Source organism: Leopardus geoffroyi, chromosome D4, assembly GCF_018350155.1.
Source record: "Leopardus geoffroyi isolate Oge1 chromosome D4, O.geoffroyi_Oge1_pat1.0, whole genome shotgun sequence".
Classification (NCBI taxonomy): Eukaryota; Metazoa; Chordata; class Mammalia; order Carnivora; family Felidae; genus Leopardus; species Leopardus geoffroyi.
In genome coordinates, this window is record NC_059342.1 from 45,890,763 (window position 1) to 45,912,547 (window position 21,785).

Below are 21,785 nucleotides of genomic sequence, written 5' to 3' on the forward strand. Positions count from 1 at the left end.
CACACACACTCAGCCTCCAAATTTTTCCTCACCATCTACCTCATGTTTTTGCCGATGCTATGTGACTACACCATGAACTATCTCATCATTGAAGGCTGTATGATCCCTTGGCCCTATGCCAATGTCATCAACCCAGGCACCACGTAGATTCTCCACAGGGATGACTTCTCTTTCTTACGGTCCCCACTCAGTGGGGAGAACTCATTGTTGAATTAAAATTTTGTTTCAGAGGCACCTGGGTAGTATGAGAAACAATGAAATTTTTCTAATTTTATGGAAACCTTTCTAAAAGTTTGTTAGTTTTATTTATTATTGAGAGACAGAGAGAGACAGAGCATGAGCATGGGAGGGGCAGAGGTGGGTGGGGGAAGGGAGGACACAGAATACGAAGCAGGCTCCAGGCTCTGAACTGTCAGCACAGAGCCCAACACAGGGCTCAAACTCACAAATCAAGAGATCATGACCTGAGCCGAAGTCAGATGCTTAACCGGCTGAGCCACCCAGGTGCCCCTGGAAACATTTCTTTGAGAGACATTTTCTTGGGAGTAGAAGGGGGAGGACTTCCTAGCTGATGAGAGGAAATACCCCCCTGCACACACCCACATGCCCACACGGAGATAGAGCCTAGGGCAGGTGTCAAGGTCGCCTGCAGGATTGACCTGCCATCCTTGGCCCAGAATGCTGTTGCTATCATCAGAATGGGGACATAGGCTCCCTAGGGAGCATGAAAGTGAGATGTTTTTGTTCCCTCCCTCTTTGAAGTATCTGAAAGTGCAAAGAAATCCCTCATTCTCTTTTTGCTGTTATTCTTTAGTGGAGCTTGTGCATGAACTGGGGCTTCTTGTGCCTAAGAGCCTCCACTAATCTCCCGTCTCCTCTTCTGGAGGTGGATGGTCTCCATTCCTGCATCCTCTGTTTCATCTTCTCCCGGTGAGGGTCTCCTAGAGTCCTCTCTCTCTTTGGCTGTTGATGATGTTTTTGTCCTGTTTGCTATCCTCCTTGGTCTGAGGGAGCCCTGCAAGCCTGTGAGCATAATGGAAGGGGCCCCTCATGGCCGTCTGGCCTTCCCTTGTCCACAGGTGAGGGAGGGGCAACAGAGCTCTGCAGGCCAGGGGCTGAATCTTTTGTGGTTGCCTCTTCTCCCTGACCTGCTTGAGGGTGTTCTCCAGAGGGCATTGCAGGCATGGCTGTAGAGTAAGCTCTTGAAACATGGGTAGATGGGGAAGAAAAAGTCAGGGTTGGGTCTTCGCCACATTAAAGTGGTTGGTTTTTACTCAAGAACTTTGAGGAGTGGGCCCCACCTCTGATGCCCACATAACTGCCCAACAGGGGCTTCTTGGCTCTGTCAATGGCCTGGATGACGGAAAGAAAGCCTCCGTGAGGCATTCTGGTAACGCTAGTGACAGTAAGGGAGCCACTTGTCTCCTTGTGTATGGATATGGGGCTTCCCAGGATGGGGCCGTGCAGAGTGGGCTCTCACAATACTGTGGGTCCTCACAGTCTTGTTGATTTGCCTCATCTTTTGGCCCACATTGTGTCCTGGGAAGACATCCGGGATCTTTCTAGTCTAACTTCTCCCCTGGGCCTCTTGATATTTCATTCTGTGAGTGATTCGCCAAGTCGCACTTTGTCTGTTTCTCAGAGCCGTGGCACAGAAGGCAGTCCTCGTAAGGGAGCTTATGGTGGTGTCATAAAACCTAAGAGCTAGAAAGGTACACCGGGAGGAGAATGGGGACAGCCTCCCAGGCAGGCCTTGGGAGGTCACATTCCTTCACATCCCTGACTTTATGATACTCTTTTTGTCCCTTACCCCAAGGCTGCCTCTCAGATTCTGTTCCCTATGGTTCTATCTCATGCCAACTCCATGCTGCCCTGGGACTCTGGAATTCTACAGAGAAGCTAGCAAGAGGGATGCCCATAACAATGGAAGAGATGAATCATCTTTTCTGAAGAAAAAGTAGGTCTAGCGCCACATTCGTGCCTTTTGGGTGAGTTCTCTGAACTGAGAAGGTACGAACCTGGGTGCCTCAAGTGAAAGTAGGAGCAAAGAGTATGTAGGTGGCTAAGCAGGATGTTCCATTGAGAACAGACTCGAAATTAATACCCAGGAATGAGGATTCAGGGTCAAAGATTCAATGACAATAATAATAAGGTCCACATGTGTATAGGGCTTTGTCATTTTAAAGTGCTTTCACACACATTGTCCCAGGAGGTCATAAAAACCCCCATGAGGTTTATGGACCGGGGAATCTCTTAAATAACGGAGTCTGAAACTTAGGGAAGTTCATTTGTCCAAAGTTGTCACCCCAAAATTTTGCTATCAAAACAATAGCTCTCCTTCTCCATCTCACACACTCTACCAGTGGGTAAGACGCAGGGCCCAGCTTGCCCGCGGAGGCGCCTCTGGATTCCAAGTGCCCCAAGTTCTGATGTCTTGCTGTAAGTCTCTCCTCTAAGCATTCCTGCTTTTCAAAAAGGACCAGCCGTGGGTGGCGACATTGTTAGCACTTATGGACCAGGGACTTTATGGAAAAGAGAAGTAAGATTAAACTGGGGAGAGCCTAGGTTCCAGGGGCAGAGCTGTGTGCTTTAAAGCCCCTGCTCTTTGCTTCCTGCCTCTGCTTTGCTGCTAGAGGACCAAAAAACGAGAGGTCAGAACCTATTGTTTTCCCTTCTCATTTTTTAAAATGTTTTTATTTTAAGAGAGAGAGAGAGAGAGCACAAGCAGGGGAGGGCCAGAGACAGACGGAAAGAGAGAGAATCCCAAGTAGGCTCCACACAGGGCTGACGTGGGGCCTGACGCAGGGCTCGGTCTCACAGCCATGAAATCATAACTTGAGCCAAAATCAAGAGTCCGACGCTTAACCAACTGAGCCACCCAGGTGCCCTATTGCCCTTCTCATTCTATTTTTTTTTTTTAATTTTTTTTCAACGTTTATTTATTTTTGGGACAGAGAGAGACAGAGCATGAACGGGGGAGGGGCAGAGAGAGAGGGAGACACAGAATCGGAAACAGGCTCCAGGCTCTGAGCCATCAGCCCAGAGCCCGACGCGGGGCTCGAACTCACGGACCGCGAGATCGTGACCTGGCTGAAGTCGGACGCTTAACCGACTGCGCCACCCAGGCGCCCCGCCCTTCTCATTCTAAAGAGGAAACAAACATTATTAATGAAATGTGTGACTTTCTACATTGGTTTGATTGAGATCTCTGCTGCTTCCATATTATTCATTTTTAAGGTAGATAAAAATACTCTCTACTGATATTTGTCATATTCAAATAAAGAAGTGTTTGTGCATGTGGTCCTTTACTGATATTTCAGACAGTGACCTCTCCTGGAAAGGGGCACAGATTCTCAGATGTTCAGAATACATCTGCTCTGTCTTATAGTGTGTCGCTTCCTAAGGACAAATCCAGTATCTGATTAGTGTATCCGAGGCTCAGCATTGTTCTCTATGCATCTAACCCAAGGGAGAGCTTGTCCAGAGACCCTTGGGATGGGAAGGTGGCTGAGGAACAGTGTTGAGAGACTATGCCCTTTGGGTGGCCTGAACTCTCTTAGTGAGCTCTTCCATGGCCCTGAATCAAAGTCTTTGGGATTTTACCCTGGATCTTCTACAACACCTAAGTGTATGGTCTGTGACTTTTGGATAAAATCCCAAATCTCTACTCTACTTTTCTCTGACCTGCCAGTTCTCATAGATTGTTGAGCTAATATTTCCTGAGAGTTCCCGTCCCTGATGTCTCTCCATTCTGATTTTTTAAAAACATTTATTTATTTTTGAGAGACAGAATGCAAGAAGGGCCAGAGAGAGAGAGGGAAACATAGAATCTGAAGCAGCCTCCAGGCGCTCAGCACAGAGCCCGATGTGGAGCTCAAACTCGTGAACTGAGAGATCATGACCTGAGCCGAGGTCGGATGCTTAACCAACTAAGCCACTCAGGTGCCCCCTGAAGTCTCTTCCTTCTAATAAATGGTTTAGAATGGTGGGAATACAGAAAAGCAAGAATCAATCTCTTTTGTGGGCTGGACGTCAGGTTTCCTTACAAAATTTGTGTGTGTGTGTGTGTGTGTGTGTGTGTGTGTGTGTTTAAACATCAGTCTACCTGGACAGCACTGAATGTAATAACACAACAAAGAGGATCCCTACTGTATACAAATAAAAAGGGGAGGAAGTGGGACCAAAGCCCCAGGATTTAATAAAATGCAGGGTAAACTAGGCAAAAATTATCCATCTAAAGCACTCTGCTGCCCAAGGCAACTGAGCCAGAGAAAGCATACTCCAACATCAAATTCCAGGCATATATTTAGTTATGGAATGGTCACAAATGGTTGTAGGTGGAAAGTAGGAAAGACCATCAAAATGGGAGGGACATATCACCTCGTTCAGTCTCTCTTTACTCCGGTTTTACCCCGATCTTAGATGAGTTTCCTTTTCCTCTTTAGAGAGATAGGCTTGGACCTCACCACATCCTTAGCTTTTGCAGGTCTGGAAATCTCCCAACAGTTTTCACGAATTCCCAGAAACACTTTTATTAGCATAATACACAGAAATTATAATCATCTTCAGCACAAAGGATTTCCCTAACTGAATACACTCTCAAACTGGCACCCAAGGTTATAAAAGATTTGGCCCGGGACCTAGCGCCTCCTTGGTATTGCCTTCCAGTTTCTTCCAGTTACTACAAGCTCTCCTGGCTCCGAGAGTGCTCACTCTCACAATGCTTTGAAAAATAATCATGGCAAGCTGAAAACATAGGCCAACTCATAAAATTAGGTGTGTTGAAGACTGTAAGAGAGTGAGTATTCCAATAATAACCAGGAGTTTGTTTCTCAATCTGATATTCCACATCTTGCAAATAAGAGAAAATATTTTTGTAATCAAACGGTGGTGGTTGTTTTTTTTAAAAAAAAAAAAACACTTTCAAAACTCTTTTATAACCTCCCTTGAACCATAATTCACATTGTGTCTTTTTATCATTTTTATATTATTCTCTCCAATCAACGATATATATTATGTGTTGGTATTATTCTTTCTGTTTTTACGATCAGCACGATTATTCTCTTCCGTGTATTGTTTTGAGAGCTTCCAATGGTAGCCACTGGGCTAGATGCCAAGGACTCATGACTTGATCAGGTATTTTCTTGCCCCACAGCTACCTTGCACACTCCCGAGGAGCTATTCTAGAGGAAAGGGATAGATCTTCAAAGGTGCTTCTATGAGTGGCGGCTAGGAGCCGGGATGTAGCCATGCTTACTTAGCCTGTAGACAGGGCACATTAGCAGACAAAAAGAGTGGACCGGGTGCAATGCTGAAGTTATTAAACACCATAATTATGAAACACCATAATTTTGGAAGTCCGTAATGGAATAGAGCTCACTATCCTGGGCTTGGAGGTGAATGAATGGAGATGAGAGGTACAAGGTCCATAGGCGAAAGTTAGTTAATTACATGCATCCCCCAGTGGTGCAGACTTTCCGTCCGCAGGGGCTTCTGGTCAACCTGAGAGGGGACTGGGGGATGGCAGGGCTCGGCGCCCAGGTGCTCACGGATGGGCTGTGAGAGATCACCATGCAGCAGCAGCTGGAAGCGGCCAAGGTTTTCCAGTGTCAGGAGCCAGAATGTGAACATGGCCACACCTCCACCCTCCCTGCCAGCCGAATCCTGCCCTCCATTGCTCAAGGCCCTCAGGCATCCGGTCGCACAGAGGAACACACTAAATACAGGGAAGCCTGCCCTCACATCTACACCCAAAGAATCCAAGAGTGGAGTTATCAACTAAGTAGAATGCTCAAGCAAGGCCAATAACCACTGTTCCTGCAGAGGGGGCTCCTTAGCACAACGCGGGTTCTGGATGCTAGTTTTCTTAGGAGCAGGTTGGCATCTCCTCCTTAGAGGAGGAGTCTCTCCTCCTCTCCTTAGAGCTCCTCACATGCCCATTAAGTGAAAGCAAAATCAGGCGGCTGGTCTTGCAAAGCTGAGTGCGGTCCTTTCACCCGGAAGAGCAGCATACGAGTGGTTCTTGTTTGAGCCTTTGGCAGAAGCAGCCACCTTCAGGCCCTTGTATCCTTGAGTGCTGGTCTTCAGGCTTCCCTCTGCCATGGCCCCCAGCCCCCAGTTCTCTTGCATCGAATTTTCCCGACTTACACTTTGCTTTTCTGTCAGCGCAAAGGTCACTTCCCCTTTTCATTTTCATGACATTCAGACCTATGTTTGTTTTCTTTATGCCCGCACAACTGCCGAGTTTTGCTTTCTAGGAAGGTTGAAATGAGAAACAAAAACCTCTCGAGTCTTGAACATTAGAGAGAAAAACTGTGCAGCCCATTTCCTCGCTTTCACTTCCCTTTGTGTTAACCTCAGGATGACGTAGAACATACATACTGGAGAAGCAGGAAGACAAACCTCGCCCCTAGGCCAGTGCCTGAAAAGAAAGGTATAACATTTTTACATGAAAAATCACAAATGGGTAAGGAGAAGAAGGCTATTTCTCCCTGACTTACTAGTCTATCCCTCACCCGCCCCCCTGCATTCTCAGTACGACAGAGATGAACAAAAAGGAAACGCCATAGAATCCTGCAGACTGAATGAACAACGGAAGTCCACTATTTCCTGTAATATTGGCTTCTACCAGGACATGTCACCATTGAGCGCAACACGTTTTTGGTGATTTCAGTAAGAGACTGAACCATAAAAGCTGCAGTGGCAACATCCAAAGCATGTGCTTACTAAAAGGTGAAATTGTTACCAGAAAGAGTAAGGGAGCCCCAGATAAAGAAAGACAAGATACAGCTTTCAGGACACAAGAGAAATCGTTTCAGGCCCCAGCGATTTTTCCGATTTTCCGTGATCTCGGCCCCACTGGGTCTACTTCCCCAAGCACCCTTCCAGGGAGGTGTCAGAATGGCAAAGGAATGGGAAAACCTCAGTAGTTAACGCACTTTAAGGGAACAAACGGAGTGCGAAATAGTCACTACCCGGCGTGGAAATAACCATATCAGAAGACCTAAATCCGGGGTACAACTCCTAGCGCTGTCTCAAAAGTAAGCAAGACCCTGTTTTCCTCGCCCGACATAAGGAGTCCAAGACCCCATCCAGTTTATACTGGTTCTCTGAGCTTGCCTGTAGTCCCTTCCCCTAGTCTGACCTTCACCTCTGCTTCATTATAATGTTAAAGTCCCCGTCCCAGGAGGAGCACGAGCTTCATTAATGTAACACGGGATGCCTGCATAGGTAGGTTTTCTAAGTCCCCCCCCCCTTTACACGTGATGACAAAGCTCCCCTAAACATTCATCATAAACCTTAAATAAAAAGCACCCGCTCACCCCTGCTGGGGAGTCACGGCTTTGGAAGTGTTTCTCCTTACTTGATGCAAATACGGTTTCCTGTGTGTGACATCCCCACCTGGTGTAGTCTAGCTGGAACTCACCAAGGAGCAGACTCACCTTAGTTGGGTTACAAAATGATTACAACTGGGTCACTGCCCTACTTACTTAGACAAAACAAACTTTTGCCTTCAGCCCCTGAGAGGGCTGTTGACCCTTTTGATACCTGGTCAGGAAAGGAAGGGGTCGCCCCTGAGAATTGGGTCCCTCACACAAACGCTCCAGGGGCAAGGGCAAGGATCTAGGAGCATTAACTGTTTTGCTAACAGAGAAACCAGCGCCCCCACAGCAGGGGAATTCTAATGTCCTCAGGACAAGGTGAGCCTGCCCTCAGGGAGTGAGTCCAGGAGAGGTTGGGTTGACGTCACTCAGTCCCTCCAGAGGAAAACTGTTGCTAAAAGTGATAACTACCTTGTCTGTAAAGTGTTGCCGGGAAAATAAGATCATCTTGGAATTACAATCATCATAGCACAAGCACCTTAAAAGAACCAGGCTTCCTGCTGGGGGTACTGGGACAGCCTGAGGAGAACTATAGGCCCCTGGTAAAACAAACAAACAGACAAACAAACAAACAAACAAACAAATTGTGGAGGAAAATATATATGTTAGTCCTGACTTTGTGGTCCCAGTGAAGCATAGCCTCAACCCTGACTGAGGTTCCAGAAGGAAGAGGAACATCAGAGAAGCTCATTCATTAATAACCATCAACCTCTGCTGTGATCCAAACGGGAAATAAAACGTAGTCCTTGGTTCTAAGGAGCTTAATTGCCAAAGATGGTCTGGTGAATCCCTAAACAAATATAGAAACCCTAAGGACTGAAGGAGCTAGCCTTCCTGTGTAGAGAGTAAGGAAGATAAAAAGGAGCTATAATTTTGTTCCTAGACAGTTAAAACAATAAAAGTGACTGAGTGTGTCTCTGTGTGTTTACATACCTACTCACTTCAGTCTTTAGGACAAAGATGATTCTCATTTGATAAGAATCCATTGGAATGGACACATGGGAAGTCTCCTAGGAAAATAAACTTCCGTCGTACAATTATTCACTTAGAATGATGACATATTTTACACAATAAGGAGAATGCATAAATGAAAACAAAAGAGGGAAGTAAAAGTACACAGGATGTTCAGAAAATGAAATTGTCCGCGTTGCCTATTTAAGAGCCATGCTTCGAGGCCGTCCTCAGAGAACCTCGGCCCCGAGGTCCCCCAGCCGCCCAGCTCAGCCCGGCCAGCAGCCCCCTCGGCTTCCCCATGGCTCTCCTGCGCCCTCTGCTGACCGCCCTGACGCTGCTCACCTGCCGCCCTGGAGGCTCTCTGGGCTGTGCCCTGCCTGGGAGCCAGGCGCAGGTTAGCAGGGACAACTTGGTGCTCCTGGGCCAGATGCGGAGACTGTCCCCTTTCTCGTGCCTGCGGGCCAGAAAAGACTTCCGCTTCCCCCGGGAGATGCTGGAGGGCGGCCAGCTCCGGGAGGCCCAGGCCGCCGCCGCCGTCCTGCGGGAGCTGCTCCAGCAGACCTTCAACCTGTTGCACACGGAGCGCTCCTCGGCGGCCTGGAGCCCCGCGCCGCTGCACGGACTCCGCTCTGGCCTCCACCGGCAGCTGGAAGCCCTGGACGCCTGCTTGGTGCAGGCCACGGGCGACGGAGAGCGCGCCCCGGGGATGCACGGCCCTGCCCTGGCCATCAAGAGGTACTTCCAGGACATCCGCGTCTACCTGGAGGACGAGGGATACAGTGACTGCGCCTGGGAAATTGTCAGGCTGGAAATCATGAGAGCCTTGTCCTCCTCGGCGACCTTGCAAGACAGCTTGGCCATCAAGGATGGAGACCTGGGGTCACCTTGAAGTGATTCTCACCGCCTGACGTTCACAGCACCCTGCACTATGTCTGCTCACTTCAAGAGACTCTCATTCCTGCTTTAGTAGAGCATATTTAATTCAGTGACCACTTTGTCAGTAGTATTAAGCAAGAATAGGTTAAAAATAATCATCTCCCAAGGCCTCAGTCCCTAAGCAATGACGGCACAGGTTTATTTATTTGTTGTTTATTTGTTTATTTATTTATTTATGTATTTATTTATGTATTTATTTATGTATTTATTCTTGCATTTGTCCTATCTCTATTTATATTTTTATATAACCAATATTTGCCTTCACAAATTATTAGCATTTAGAAAACATGTTCTCCTTTCCATTTTATTAAATTTGCTTGATATATTAAATTCTTATCAAAGGAAACTCCTTGAGGTTTTTATTCTGAAAAACTTTGTAATCCTTACTCTTTAACGTAAATCTAATCAGAATATACTCGTCTATTGAGTCCTTTGGCACAGTCATACAACTTACCAGAAAATGCCTGTTAAAAGCTGGCATTTCCATGAAGTTGAGAGGTGTCCTAGAAAATATCAAAATTTTTGGTACCCGCGTCAGGGGTGTTACGGATTTATAGCCAGTCGGCACACAGTGGCAGGTGGAATGTCTGAGGGGAATCATCTCCCAGAGTGAAGTGGGGAAAACATGGAATTTATTGGCCGATCCTGACACCTGGCACTCTTCCCCCCTACCCCTCACCCTTTCCCCCACCCTACTTTACTGAATCCATTCACTCCTACACAATCTTTTTGCTCCCTCCACCTCCTGCCCATCCACAAGGGTGCACTGGTTCTGTTGTGGTTTCTAGCTTCAAGATTTCTGTTAAGAGTAGAAAGCCACGGGCAGAGAGCAAAAGTTAAACGGAATTCTATGTTTTTCAAAACCATGTAGGCTGGCTTGTTTCTGTGTCGTGATGAATAGCTGGGGGACCCGAGTGAATGCCCCCATGGCAATGATGAGCTAAGTGTTGAACTTGAAGGGAAACAGGGGAACCCAGTTTACTGAGTGGGAGAACAAAACCCTCACAGGGAAGTTCGTCCCCTGCTGGCCATGATCCAGGGCCAAGATCAAACTTGGGAACGTGGCTTTTCTTCCTTCCCCCACTCCTACCCTTTCCTGAGGAGTCACCAAGCAGGCGTCCAGGGCTTCCAGCTGCCGGTGGAGGCCAGAGCGGAGTCCGTGCAGCGGCGCGGGGCTCCAGGCCGCCGAGGAGCGCTCCGTGTGCAACAGGTTGAAGGTCTGCTGGAGCAGCTCCCGCAGGACGGCGGCGGCGGCCTGGGCCTCCCGGAGCTGGCCGCCCTCCAGCATCTCCCGGGGGAAGCGGAAGTCTTTTCTGGCCCGCAGGCACGAGAAAGGGGACAGTCTCCGCATCTGGCCCAGGAGCACCAAGTTGTCCCTGCTAACCTGCGCCTGGCTCCCAGGCAGGGCACAGCCCAGAGAGCCTCCAGGGCGGCAGGTGAGCAGCGCCAGGGCGGTCAGCAGAGGGCGCAGGAGAGCCATGGGGAAGCCGAGGGGGCTGCTGGCCTGGCTGAGCTGGGCGGCTGGGGGACCTCGGGGCCGAGGTTCTCTGAGGACGGCTTCGAAGCATGGCTCTTAAATAGGGAACGCGGACATTTTCATTGTCTGAACATTTCCCTCCACTTTTACTTCAGATTTTGTTTTCATTTATGCATTCACCATGTTGTCTAAGAATATGTCATCATTCTAAATGATTACTTGTACGAAGGAAGTTTATTTTCCCAGGAGACTTCCCATGTGTCCATCCCAATGGATACTTATCAGTCAAATGAGAATCACTCACTTTTATTGTTATAACTGTCTAGGAACAAAATTTTAGCTCCTTTTTATCTTCCTTACTCTCTACACAGGAAGGCTAGCTCCTTCAGTCCTTAGGGTTTCTATATTTGTTTAGGGATTTACCAGACCATCTTTGGCAATCAAGCTCCTTAGAACCAAGGACTACGTTTTATTTCCCATTTGGGTCACAGCAGAGGTTGATGGTTATTAATGAATGAGCTTCTCTGATGTTCCTCTTCCTTCTGGAACCTCAGTCAGGGTTGAGGCTATGCTTCACTGGGACCACAAAGTCAGGACTAACATATATATTTTCCTCCACAATTTGTTTGTTTGTTTGTTTGTCTGTTTGTTTGTTTTACCAGGGGCCTATAGTTCTCCTCAGGCTGTCCCAGTACCCCCAGCAGGAAGCCTGGTTCTTTTAAGGTGCTTGTGCTATGATGATTGTAATTCCAAGATGATCTTATTTTCCCGGCAACACTTTACAGACAAGGTAGTTATCACTTTTAGCAACAGTTTTCCTCTGGAGGGACTGAGTGACGTCAACCCAACCTCTCCTGGACTCACTCCCTGAGGGCAGGCTCACCTTGTCCTGAGGACATTAGAATTCCCCTGCTGTGGGGGCGCTGGTTTCTCTGTTAGCAAAACAGTTAATGCTCCTAGATCCTTGCCCTTGCCCCTGGAGCGTTTGTGTGAGGGACCCAATTCTCAGGGGCGACCCCTTCCTTTCCTGACCAGGTATCAAAAGGGTCAACAGCCCTCTCAGGGGCTGAAGGCAAAAGTTTGTTTTGTCTAAGTAAGTAGGGCAGTGACCCAGTTGTAATCATTTTGTAACCCAACTAAGGTGAGTCTGCTCCTTGGTGAGTTCCAGCTAGACTACACCAGGTGGGGATGTCACACACAGGAAACCGTATTTGCATCAAGTAAGGAGAAACACTTCCAAAGCCGTGACTCCCCAGCAGGGGTGAGCGGGTGCTTTTTATTTAAGGTTTATGATGAATGTTTAGGGGAGCTTTGTCATCACGTGTAAAGGGGGGGGGGGACTTAGAAAACCTACCTATGCAGGCATCCCGTGTTACATTAATGAAGCTTGTGCTCCTCCTGGGACGGGGACTTTAACATTATAATGAAGCAGAGGTGAAGGTCAGACTAGGGGAAGGGACTACAGGCAAGCTCAGAGAACCAGTATAAACTGGATGGGGTCTTGGACTCCTTATGTCGGGCGAGGAAAACAGGGTCTTGCTTACTTTTGAGACAGCGCTAGGAGTTGTACCCCGGATTTAGGTCTTCTGATATGGTTATTTCCACGCCGGGTAGTGACTATTTCGCACTCCGTTTGTTCCCTTAAAGTGCGTTAACTACTGAGGTTTTCCCATTCCTTTGCCATTCTGACACCTCCCTGGAAGGGTGCTTGGGGAAGTAGACCCAGTGGGGCCGAGATCACGGAAAATCGGAAAAATCGCTGGGGCCTGAAACGATTTCTCTTGTGTCCTGAAAGCTGTATCTTGTCTTTCTTTATCTGGGGCTCCCTTACTCTTTCTGGTAACAATTTCACCTTTTAGTAAGCACATGCTTTGGATGTTGCCACTGCAGCTTTTATGGTTCAGTCTCTTACTGAAATCACCAAAAACGTGTTGCGCTCAATGGTGACATGTCCTGGTAGAAGCTAATATTACAGGAAATAGTGGACTTCCGTTGTTCATTCAGTCTGCAGGATTCTATGGCGTTTCCTTTTTGTTCATCTCTGTCGTACTGAGAATGCAGGGGGGGCGGGTGAGGGATAGACTAGTAAGTCAGGGAGAAATAGCCTTCTTCTCCTTACCCATTTGTGATTTTTCATGTAAAAATGTTATACCTTTCTTTTCAGGCACTGGCCTAGGGGCGAGGTTTGTCTTCCTGCTTCTCCAGTATGTATGTTCTACGTCATCCTGAGGTTAACACAAAGGGAAGTGAAAGCGAGGAAATGGGCTGCACAGTTTTTCTCTCTAATGTTCAAGACTCGAGAGGTTTTTGTTTCTCATTTCAACCTTCCTAGAAAGCAAAACTCGGCAGTTGTGCGGGCATAAAGAAAACAAACATAGGTCTGAATGTCATGAAAATGAAAAGGGGAAGTGACCTTTGCGCTGACAGAAAAGCAAAGTGTAAGTCGGGAAAATTCGATGCAAGAGAACTGGGGGCTGGGGGCCATGGCAGAGGGAAGCCTGAAGACCAGCACTCAAGGATACAAGGGCCTGAAGGTGGCTGCTTCTGCCAAAGGCTCAAACAAGAACCACTCGTATGCTGCTCTTCCGGGTGAAAGGACCGCACTCAGCTTTGCAAGACCAGCCGCCTGATTTTGCTTTCACTTAATGGGCATGTGAGGAGCTCTAAGGAGAGGAGGAGAGACTCCTCCTCTAAGGAGATGCCAACCTGCTCCTAAGAAAACTAGCATCCAGAACCCGCGTTGTGCTAAGGAGCCCCCTCTGCAGGAACAGTGGTTATTGGCCTTGCTTGAGCATTCTACTTAGTTGATAACTCCACTCTTGGATTCTTTGGGTGTAGATGTGAGGGCAGGCTTCCCTGTATTTAGTGTGTTGCTCTGTGCGACCGGATGCCTGAGGGCCTTGAGCAATGCAGGGCAGGATTCGGCTGGCAGGGAGGGTGGAGGTGTGGCCATGTTCACATTCTGGCTCCTGACACTGGAAAACCTTGGCCGCTTCCAGCTGCTGCTGCATGGTGATCTCTCACAGCCCATCCGTGAGCACCTGGGCGCCGAGCCCTGCCATCCCCCAGTCCCCTCTCAGGTTGACCAGAAGCCCCTGCGGACGGAAAGTCTGCACCACTGGGGGATGCATGTAATTAACTAACTTTCGCCTATGGACCTTGTACCTCTCATCTCCATTCATTCACCTCCAAGCCCAGGATAGTGAGCTCTATTCCATTACGGACTTCCAAAATTATGGTGTTTCATAATTATGGTGTCTAATAACTTCAGCATTGCACCCGGTCCACTCTTTTTGTCTGCTAATGTGCCCTGTCTACAGGCTAAGTAAGCATGGCTACATCCCGGCTCCTAGCCGCCACTCATAGAAGCACCTTTGAAGATCTATCCCTTTCCTCTAGAATAGCTCCTCGGGAGTGTGCAAGGTAGCTGTGGGGCAAGAAAATACCTTATCAAGTCATGAGTCCTTGGCATCTAGCCCAGTGGCTACCATTGGAGGCTCTCAAAACAATACACGTGAAGAGAATAATCGTGCTGATCGTAAAAACAGAAAGAATAATACCAACACATAATATATATCGTTGATTGGAGAGAATAATATAAAAATGATAAAAAGACACAATGTGAATTATGGTTCAAGGGAGGTTATAAAAGATTTTTGAAGAGTATTTTTTAAAAAAGAACAACAACCACCGTTTAATGGATTACAAAAATATTATCTCTGTATTTGTAAGATGTAGAATATCAGATTGAGAAACAAATTTCTGGTTATTATTGGAGTACTCAGTCTCCATTTTTCTCTTTGCCTTTTCAGTAAGCACCTGGAAAGAACTGTCAACTGCTTTTTCCAGCCTGGCAAACAGTGACATAATTGATTAAAATCGGTTGAGTATAACATCATGTCCTGATTGTTTCCTACAGGGATTATTAACTAAGGGAAGAGTGCACTTCAGTTTTCTTTCTGACAACTTCCTAGTCCTTCATATGGGGTATGATGCCCTGGAAGAATCTCTGGACAGCAATATCCCCATAGGACAGGGCTAAAGGATTTCTATATTCAGCCTTTCCTCCAGTAGTTCCTGGTTTGGTGGTTAAGGCTAAAGGGTAGATTTCTCCAGGAGGATCTTCCTCTAAACTAGCTGTGTCTCCATACTGAGCCGACTGAAGATATGCTGGAGAATATGATAGCAGAAACAGAGATCTTATGCCTTCTGGATTTTGATGATATCTCTACTTTCCTCAGGAAACTTGAATTGGATTCTGGCATTCCAGCCTAATTTATAGGCATTACTTTTCAGATGCCTTAAAAGAATGCAGGTGTCCTTATTTTCCAGGCTTTGGCTCCAAAATCATAGCGAACCAAAGGAATAGACTCAGCTACCGCTGACCATCACCATTGCCGTGTGCAGAGACCAGGAGTGGAGAATTTCTCAGCTTCACCTGGACCACAGTGAAACCGCGGTTGCCAGCTCTTAAACAGCGCGCGCCAGGCCCCCTCGCTACGCCCCAACGGCCAGAAGGGGGCGCTCGAACTCAACGTAACGACCCAACCGGCATCGCCCACCAGCGGAACCTGCCAGGCAGTCTAACGCCGGGTCCCGCGGAAACCGCAGCTTCGCAGGCAGCGGGGGCCCCTCCCGGGAGAGGCGCCGCCGGAATCCGGGACAGGGTGGGGCCGCGAGGACGGCGAGCAGACCCTTCCCTTGTCGGGCCTGACCGCCGAAGGGGAGCAGAGCCGCACTTCGCACCGAGCCTTTCATGTTCATGGTCGCGTGGATCCTCTCCTTTGTCGAGCAGTTTTTCAGCCAGAGCGGTTTACAAAGGGCTCATTTCCTCGGGATGCGGGGCAGAACTGAAAGTGCACTTCGTGGGGTAGGTTTGCAGATCCAAGATTGTGTCTGGGGGAGAAGGACGCGAGGTCAGGGAAAGGCGGTAGGCATCTACAATCTGGACACGAATCAATATATATGATTTTATCGAAATGTAAAGGTTACTTTTTCCTGCAACGTTAAACTGTTGGAAAAATATTGAAAAGTAGGTGTATTAAAACTCGGATTATTTTAACGTTAAATATTTTATGTATACCAAACCCAGAATTTAACATTTCCTGGGCTTCGATGAAAGCAAACTCATGAATCATTTTCAGAACTAACTATTTTGCTCAATTTATCTTCATTTGAGAGAGTTGCCGTCTGAGAGAATTTAACGTTAGTACTGAAACGGTATTGGAGAAATAGCATACACATGTTTAATTTACATTAATTCTTTTCTCCATCTTTCCCTAATTCATTTCCACGTTCCAGGTGATATTCTTTTCCCACAGTTTGAAAATATGATTTTATGGCAGGCCATTATTTTGATAATCTTTTCTTCGGCTGAAAACAGTGATAACTATCTTGTTGGCACATTTTTAGGCTCGGTCTCCATTTTGACTAAATCAAAATTTTTATCAAGTGCTTCTCTATGTATTGAGACATACACTTCACTATCAGAGGTAAGTAAGCAAATCATACTCCTTTCTGGCAGTGTCATGTGACTAGTGTTCGGGATATTTAGCAAGTAAATGAACTTCAGTTTCTTTGACAAAAAAATGGGTAGACCAAATGGAATTTGTCAAAATTGAACTTTGCTGCCCCTTCACCCAACTTGTACAACTCTCAGGCTTTTGTAATTCAAGGCCAGATCTTGTCTTTATTTAAAATTTTGATATTTTGTTCATCAAGGATTTTTTGTCATTAACTTTTGTTTTTAAGAATGTTGCCTTGAAATATTTCTTCATTACTAAGTCATTTGACACCCCTTTTCAGGTTGTGTGTGAGGCAAGTTCCTAACTCACCCAAACTGAATGGCCACACTGGAAAGAGTTTTTGATGTGAAGCGTTGTGATTTTCCTTGGCTGAAAATTATGTCTGAAAATCAGAGAACATCCCCTTTCCCATCTCCCTCATTTTATATTTACATATATATATATATATATATATATATATACATGTATATATATATATATATATATATATATATATATATATATATTTACAAGTTGTCTTTGTCTTTTTACCATTGTTTTACCTGTACCTTAAAGATTCTCACCACAGGTGGCCTGAAACTAAGTGAAGATGCTGGAAGAGATTATTTATGTCAGCTACTTACGCATTTCACAGAGTAGCTGTAATTTGCCAGACATCTTGCTGAGGTTCGGGTTCTCCAGAAAGAGCTTCAAATGTGCTCTGCTGTAACAACGTAGGCTGGGCTTTGCTGCTTCACTAGGGAACCTCTCATGCCCAGGGCTGCCTGCAGGAGCCCTGGGCACGAGAGGTTCCCATTTGGGAAGTGGGACTCCCCTGTTCATTAAGCTTCACAACAACCGTGGAATTGTCCAATAGTTGAACTATGTCGCACCCAAAATACAAAATTAGGTCCATCTGTGTGAACTGCCATAGAAAGATTGCCAGGATTGTTCTGCAGAACTCCATGTTATATAGAAGCTATATAGTGATGCCTTTGGTATACTCTTATACAAGCGGATCCAAAAAATACATTGGTTCTTGAATACCAGCTAAATGCTAAGCACTTAATGCTGGTGATCGAGCAGCGAGTCCTGGTTGTGCAAGGCGATAATAAACAACTGAGCCAAAAGTCATAACATAGACTAAAGGAGTATGCCTGGGGAAAGAAAGGCAACTTTCCCAGCTGGAAAGTTCAACGGATTCACCTTGAGAAACCTTTTTCACTATAACAGGAAAGGAGGAGAGGAGGGGTGGGGTACACTTTTTTTTTTTTTTTTTTTAGTTTGGCGAAGAGAAATTCTCTTCTGGTGGCTTCTGCTTTCTCTGTGACGTGGCATGTGATGCATGTGTTGAGGTTGGGGGAATAGAAGTTTGTCAAAGTGGAGAACGTTGGAAATAGTTAAGGACAGGAGACTTGACCATGGAACAGTGATACCAGGTCCCAGGAGCAGGGAGCAATGTCAGTCTTGTTCACTCGTGTCTCTTAAATGCACTGAGAAGGAACTTAGCCAAACAGGTGGGATGAATGGAAGTCCGAACTCCAGGTAGTAGTGGAGATGTCCCTTAGCTGGAGACTATAGGACTGTGGTGGCACAATATACTTGCCTGGGTGATGTTATCTAGCGAGTCTCAGCCAGATCAGGTGCGGGGAGACGCAGAGGGTTTGGTCTTTTGCCTGATAGGAATGATGAATCAAGAAGGAGGTGAGGGTGTTTAGAATGTTGCTTCAGTCATGGTCCATGAAGTCTATTTGTTGGCCAGGGCCTCCATAGCAAGTACTACCATGGACTGGGGGCTTAAACAACAGAAATTTGTTATCTTGCGGTTCTGGAGACTAGAAGTCCAAGATCAAGGTGTGGGCAGATTAGGTTCCTTCTGAGGCCTCTCTCCTTGGCTTGTAGACAGCTCCCTTCTTGCCGTGTCCTCACTTGACCTTTCCTGTGTCTCTACACCTTCTTATAAGGACACCGGTCATATTGGACTAATGCCCACCCTGAGGGCTTCATTTTAGCTTAATCACCTCTTTAAAGACCTTCTCTCCAAGCGCAGTTCCATTCTGAGATACTGGGGGGTTGGTACCTAAATATGTGAATTTTGCGGGGTCGGTGGTGGACACAACTCAGCCTATAACATCTACCATGGATGAAGAGAGAACAAAGACCAGAGGGAGGTTGCTGATGGACGCCTATAAGAGTCAGCAGACTGTCGTTTCCTGACTAATTGGCCTATGAAGGGCAATTTGGAAAAAGCGAAGGCAGAGGTCAGAGAGTGGGATTCTAGACTGGATGATTCTAGTACTTCACAACGTAGAGCAGCCCCCAGTGAAAAGCAAAGAGCTGTGAGTCAGAAGCGGCTTGTTATGGGACCCACGGCCAGTCCTTCAGCACGTGAGGCCCCTCCCTCTCCTTGGGGGAGTAGCGTTTGCCCTTGGGAGCATAAGGAGGGTCACTCCTGAGGGTCACCCCCTCCCTGGGTTCTCTAGCCCTGGGTTTTCTACCGATGTGGTTACTCATCCTGTCTGAAATTCACGTTAGGAGAAGCAATTTTAAAAATTAATGTTCACCATTTTAATTATGTAACGAAAAGCAGACGTGAATCTTCCCAGGCTTCAGTTGCTGTGTAAGTGTGCACCTGCCTGGAGGAGATAAGGGCTGCTTCTCTAGGCCTGGATGAGGGAGCCAAGGCAGGTGAAGAGACTGGAGGAGAGCTGGGATGAGCTACATTGACCCGACCCTCTTCTCTCCTCCAGGTGGAAATGGCACAAAGGGTGGCTCCAGTCGCTCTTCTATTATTTCATGGGGACTCCTCCTCCTTGGTGACTCCACTTTTTGGTGGCTCTTCTTTTTTCAGCAGTGACTCCACTCGGCCCTGTAGCGGCATTGACCCCGACCATGTGGATGGCTGTGGAGAGACCTTTGGAATGTTTGGCCACGTTGGCTTCAGCGGGCTGAATTGTGGTCCCAGGTGAGCCCAGAACACCCGCATCCTTGTCACAAATTGCAGAACCTGCCTGTGGTTCAGGTGCGGTGTATGTCCTGAAGAAGATACCCCATGACTCTACCAAGCATGCAACGATCACCAATTATTCGCATTGAGCACACGATCCTGCACAGTGTCATCAAGAATGGCTGTAAAAAAGGACTTACCCGTAAAGGGGTCTGGCAGGCATTGCTTTTGTGCTCAAAGACACCCTCCCCCTCTACACCACCTCCTCCACGCACAAGAAAACACGTGCACACGCTTGCCGAGATGGCACCAAGTTCAGGTCACCTCGTCAGTGTTCTAGGCAGCCACCAGCAGGTGGAGCCTGAGTCAGGTACTGGGGGAGAAGAGCAAGGAATGGGAGTGGCCTGATTCGTGGTGACAGAGACCTTCTCCTTCCTTCCCATCCGCCTGTGTCCCTTCTTTTCACCCACTCAACCCTTGACCCTTCCTCACGCTCTCCTCACTTCGCTACAGGTGCTGTGCATCTGCAGTGTGAACGTTCCTGTCACTGATGACCGCGGGCGACCCATTTGCCCTGCTTTGGTGTTGTTGAGCCGGGCAATGCCTCAGGGGGACCAAATGGCAGGGAGAATTGACTTTTGAGTTCAAAGTTTGTTTCAAAACAGATGGGTCTTGCGGACAATGCCCACCTCTGAGTAGCACCTGTTGTCGTCTCAGGCCTGAGCACATCCATCTCAGCACCTAGTTTGCGATACTGACCCCCTTCGTTGCTGGGCTGCCTGGTGGGCAGAAGAGGGGGTGACCCGTGTCATGGCTCACTGTTCATGTCCCTACTTTTGCATCCAGTTCCTTTCCAGTGGCTTAGAGAGTGACATGCGTGTTACTGGAAGACATGTGTCCGTTTCTTTCCCGAACCTGTAAACAGTGTTTTCTCCTTTCCCTCCCAGCTTTGCTGAGCCAATTTTATCAGCTGCCCTGCCTGCAGCTACCTCCCCATCGGGAGGGGAAAGTGGAGAACACGTCCTGCTTTAGCAACCCCAACACGCCCGTGGTTCACGCTTCCCGACAGACCACCACCACCAGCAGCACTTTACCAGAACAGAGCCCCAAGTTCTGCGTCCCCTACTGGCCCCAGGGCACGTCCTGTGGGGGTGGGGGGTCAGCAGTATGCTTTCACCGAAGCTGAGAAATGAGTCGCAGTGCCCACTTCTGCAGCTGTCATCCGGAAGGGAATGGGATCTTGGGTGCAGGTGGAAACTGTGCCCCACCATAGATTCATGGTCCTAGATGTTTCCCCCTCACCCTCTGAACTCAAGGCTTCACTACAGCAATTTTGAGTTCCACAGGTGGGGTGTAGGAGTTACAGTCCCTGCTCTCCACTGGGGCCAGCTCAACACCTTTGCAAGGGGTTCGTGCTAAACTTGTGTGCAGTCCTAAACTGGCCTCATCTCTGTCCTGAATATTTGGATGATACTTGACCCCAGCTTCCTGGAGGGAGCGCTAGATCTTGACTGCCCTTGTGCTAGTTAGTGATAGGAGATTTGCCAGGTACCCAGGCAGATAATGTAGGAAGATGAGAATTGGTGGATGGTGGAGAGCAAGGCCCAGGGGTGCAGGGCTGGGACTCTCTATGAACCCAGGCTCTAGAAGGGGTGACTTATGGGCCCTTGATCTGTCCTGAGAGCCCACAACCACCTTGGGAGAAGGGATTGTGACATTTACTTGGTGCTGTGGGCGTACAATCTCACACAATCTAGCTCTTCTGGGTACGCTTAACATGTCCAGAAAAGTGTGTATATAAATCTTGTGCGATTCCTGTGACCAAAACAAAGCTGTCAACTTTGAACACATATGTGGAATCCCAGAGAATGTCCACCATGTCTTTAAGGTGGGGTACACAGGGTTATGGAGATACAGGTATTCGATGTTTCACCTTCTACCCCTCGGAAAAAATGTTGAGCACACACCTCCAATGTTCATTTTTATTTATAATATATATATTATAGTTATAAAATACTGTGCATATTATAAAGTGTATGTTTGTAATAGAGATTTTAAGATGGATAAGAATCTATGATAAAATATTTGTTTAATGTTTATTTTTGACAGTACAAGCGGGGGAGGGGCAGAGAGAGAGGGAGACACAGAATCAGAAGCAGTCTCCAGGCTCTGAACCGTCCACACAGAGCCCGATGCGGGACTTGAACCCATAAACTGTGAGATCATGACCTGAGTCAAAGTCGGATATTTAAACAACTTAGCCACCGAGGAGTCCCTATGATAAAACATTTTTAAATTATATTTTTATTATTAAAGGGACATCATGATTTGTCCTCAAAAAATACACATAATATGCCCCTAGGACAATGTGACAATCTGCATCAATATGCAGGGTAATTACAGGAATATAATGATATTTCTTTTTTTTTTTTTTTTTTTTTTCAACGTTTATTTATTTTTGGGACAGAGAGAGACAGAGCATGAATGGGGGAGGGGCAGAGAGAGAGGGAGACACAGAATCGGAAACAGGCTCCAGGCTCTGAGCCATCAGCCCAGAGCCCGACGCGGGGCTCGAACTCACAGAC

General features: G+C 47.3%; 2 protein-coding genes and 1 long non-coding RNA gene across 3 annotated transcripts; 2 read left to right on the top strand and 1 right to left on the bottom strand.

Annotated features, from left to right (window-relative positions):
• Positions 1 to 8,527: 8,527 nt before the first annotated feature.
• Positions 8,528 to 9,225, top strand: LOC123592710 (interferon omega-1-like). The gene has a single exon (XM_045468061.1). The coding sequence runs from the start codon at positions 8,635 to 8,637 to the stop codon at positions 9,223 to 9,225; it is 591 nt and encodes a 196-aa protein (XP_045324017.1). The 5' UTR covers positions 8,528 to 8,634.
• A 987-nt stretch (positions 9,226 to 10,212) lies between these two features.
• LOC123592711 (interferon omega-1-like) lies at positions 10,213 to 10,752 on the bottom strand. Its single transcript, XM_045468062.1, has one exon. It carries the CDS (start codon positions 10,750 to 10,752, stop codon positions 10,213 to 10,215), a length of 540 nt encoding a protein of 179 aa, XP_045324018.1.
• A 4,584-nt stretch (positions 10,753 to 15,336) lies between these two features.
• On the top strand, positions 15,337 to 21,250 carry LOC123592566. Its single transcript, XR_006709838.1, has 4 exons — positions 15,337 to 15,619; positions 16,162 to 16,241; positions 19,105 to 19,218; positions 19,714 to 21,250. It is a non-coding gene; the product is annotated as an uncharacterized LOC123592566 (long non-coding RNA).
• The last annotated feature ends 535 nt before the right edge of the window (positions 21,251 to 21,785 follow it).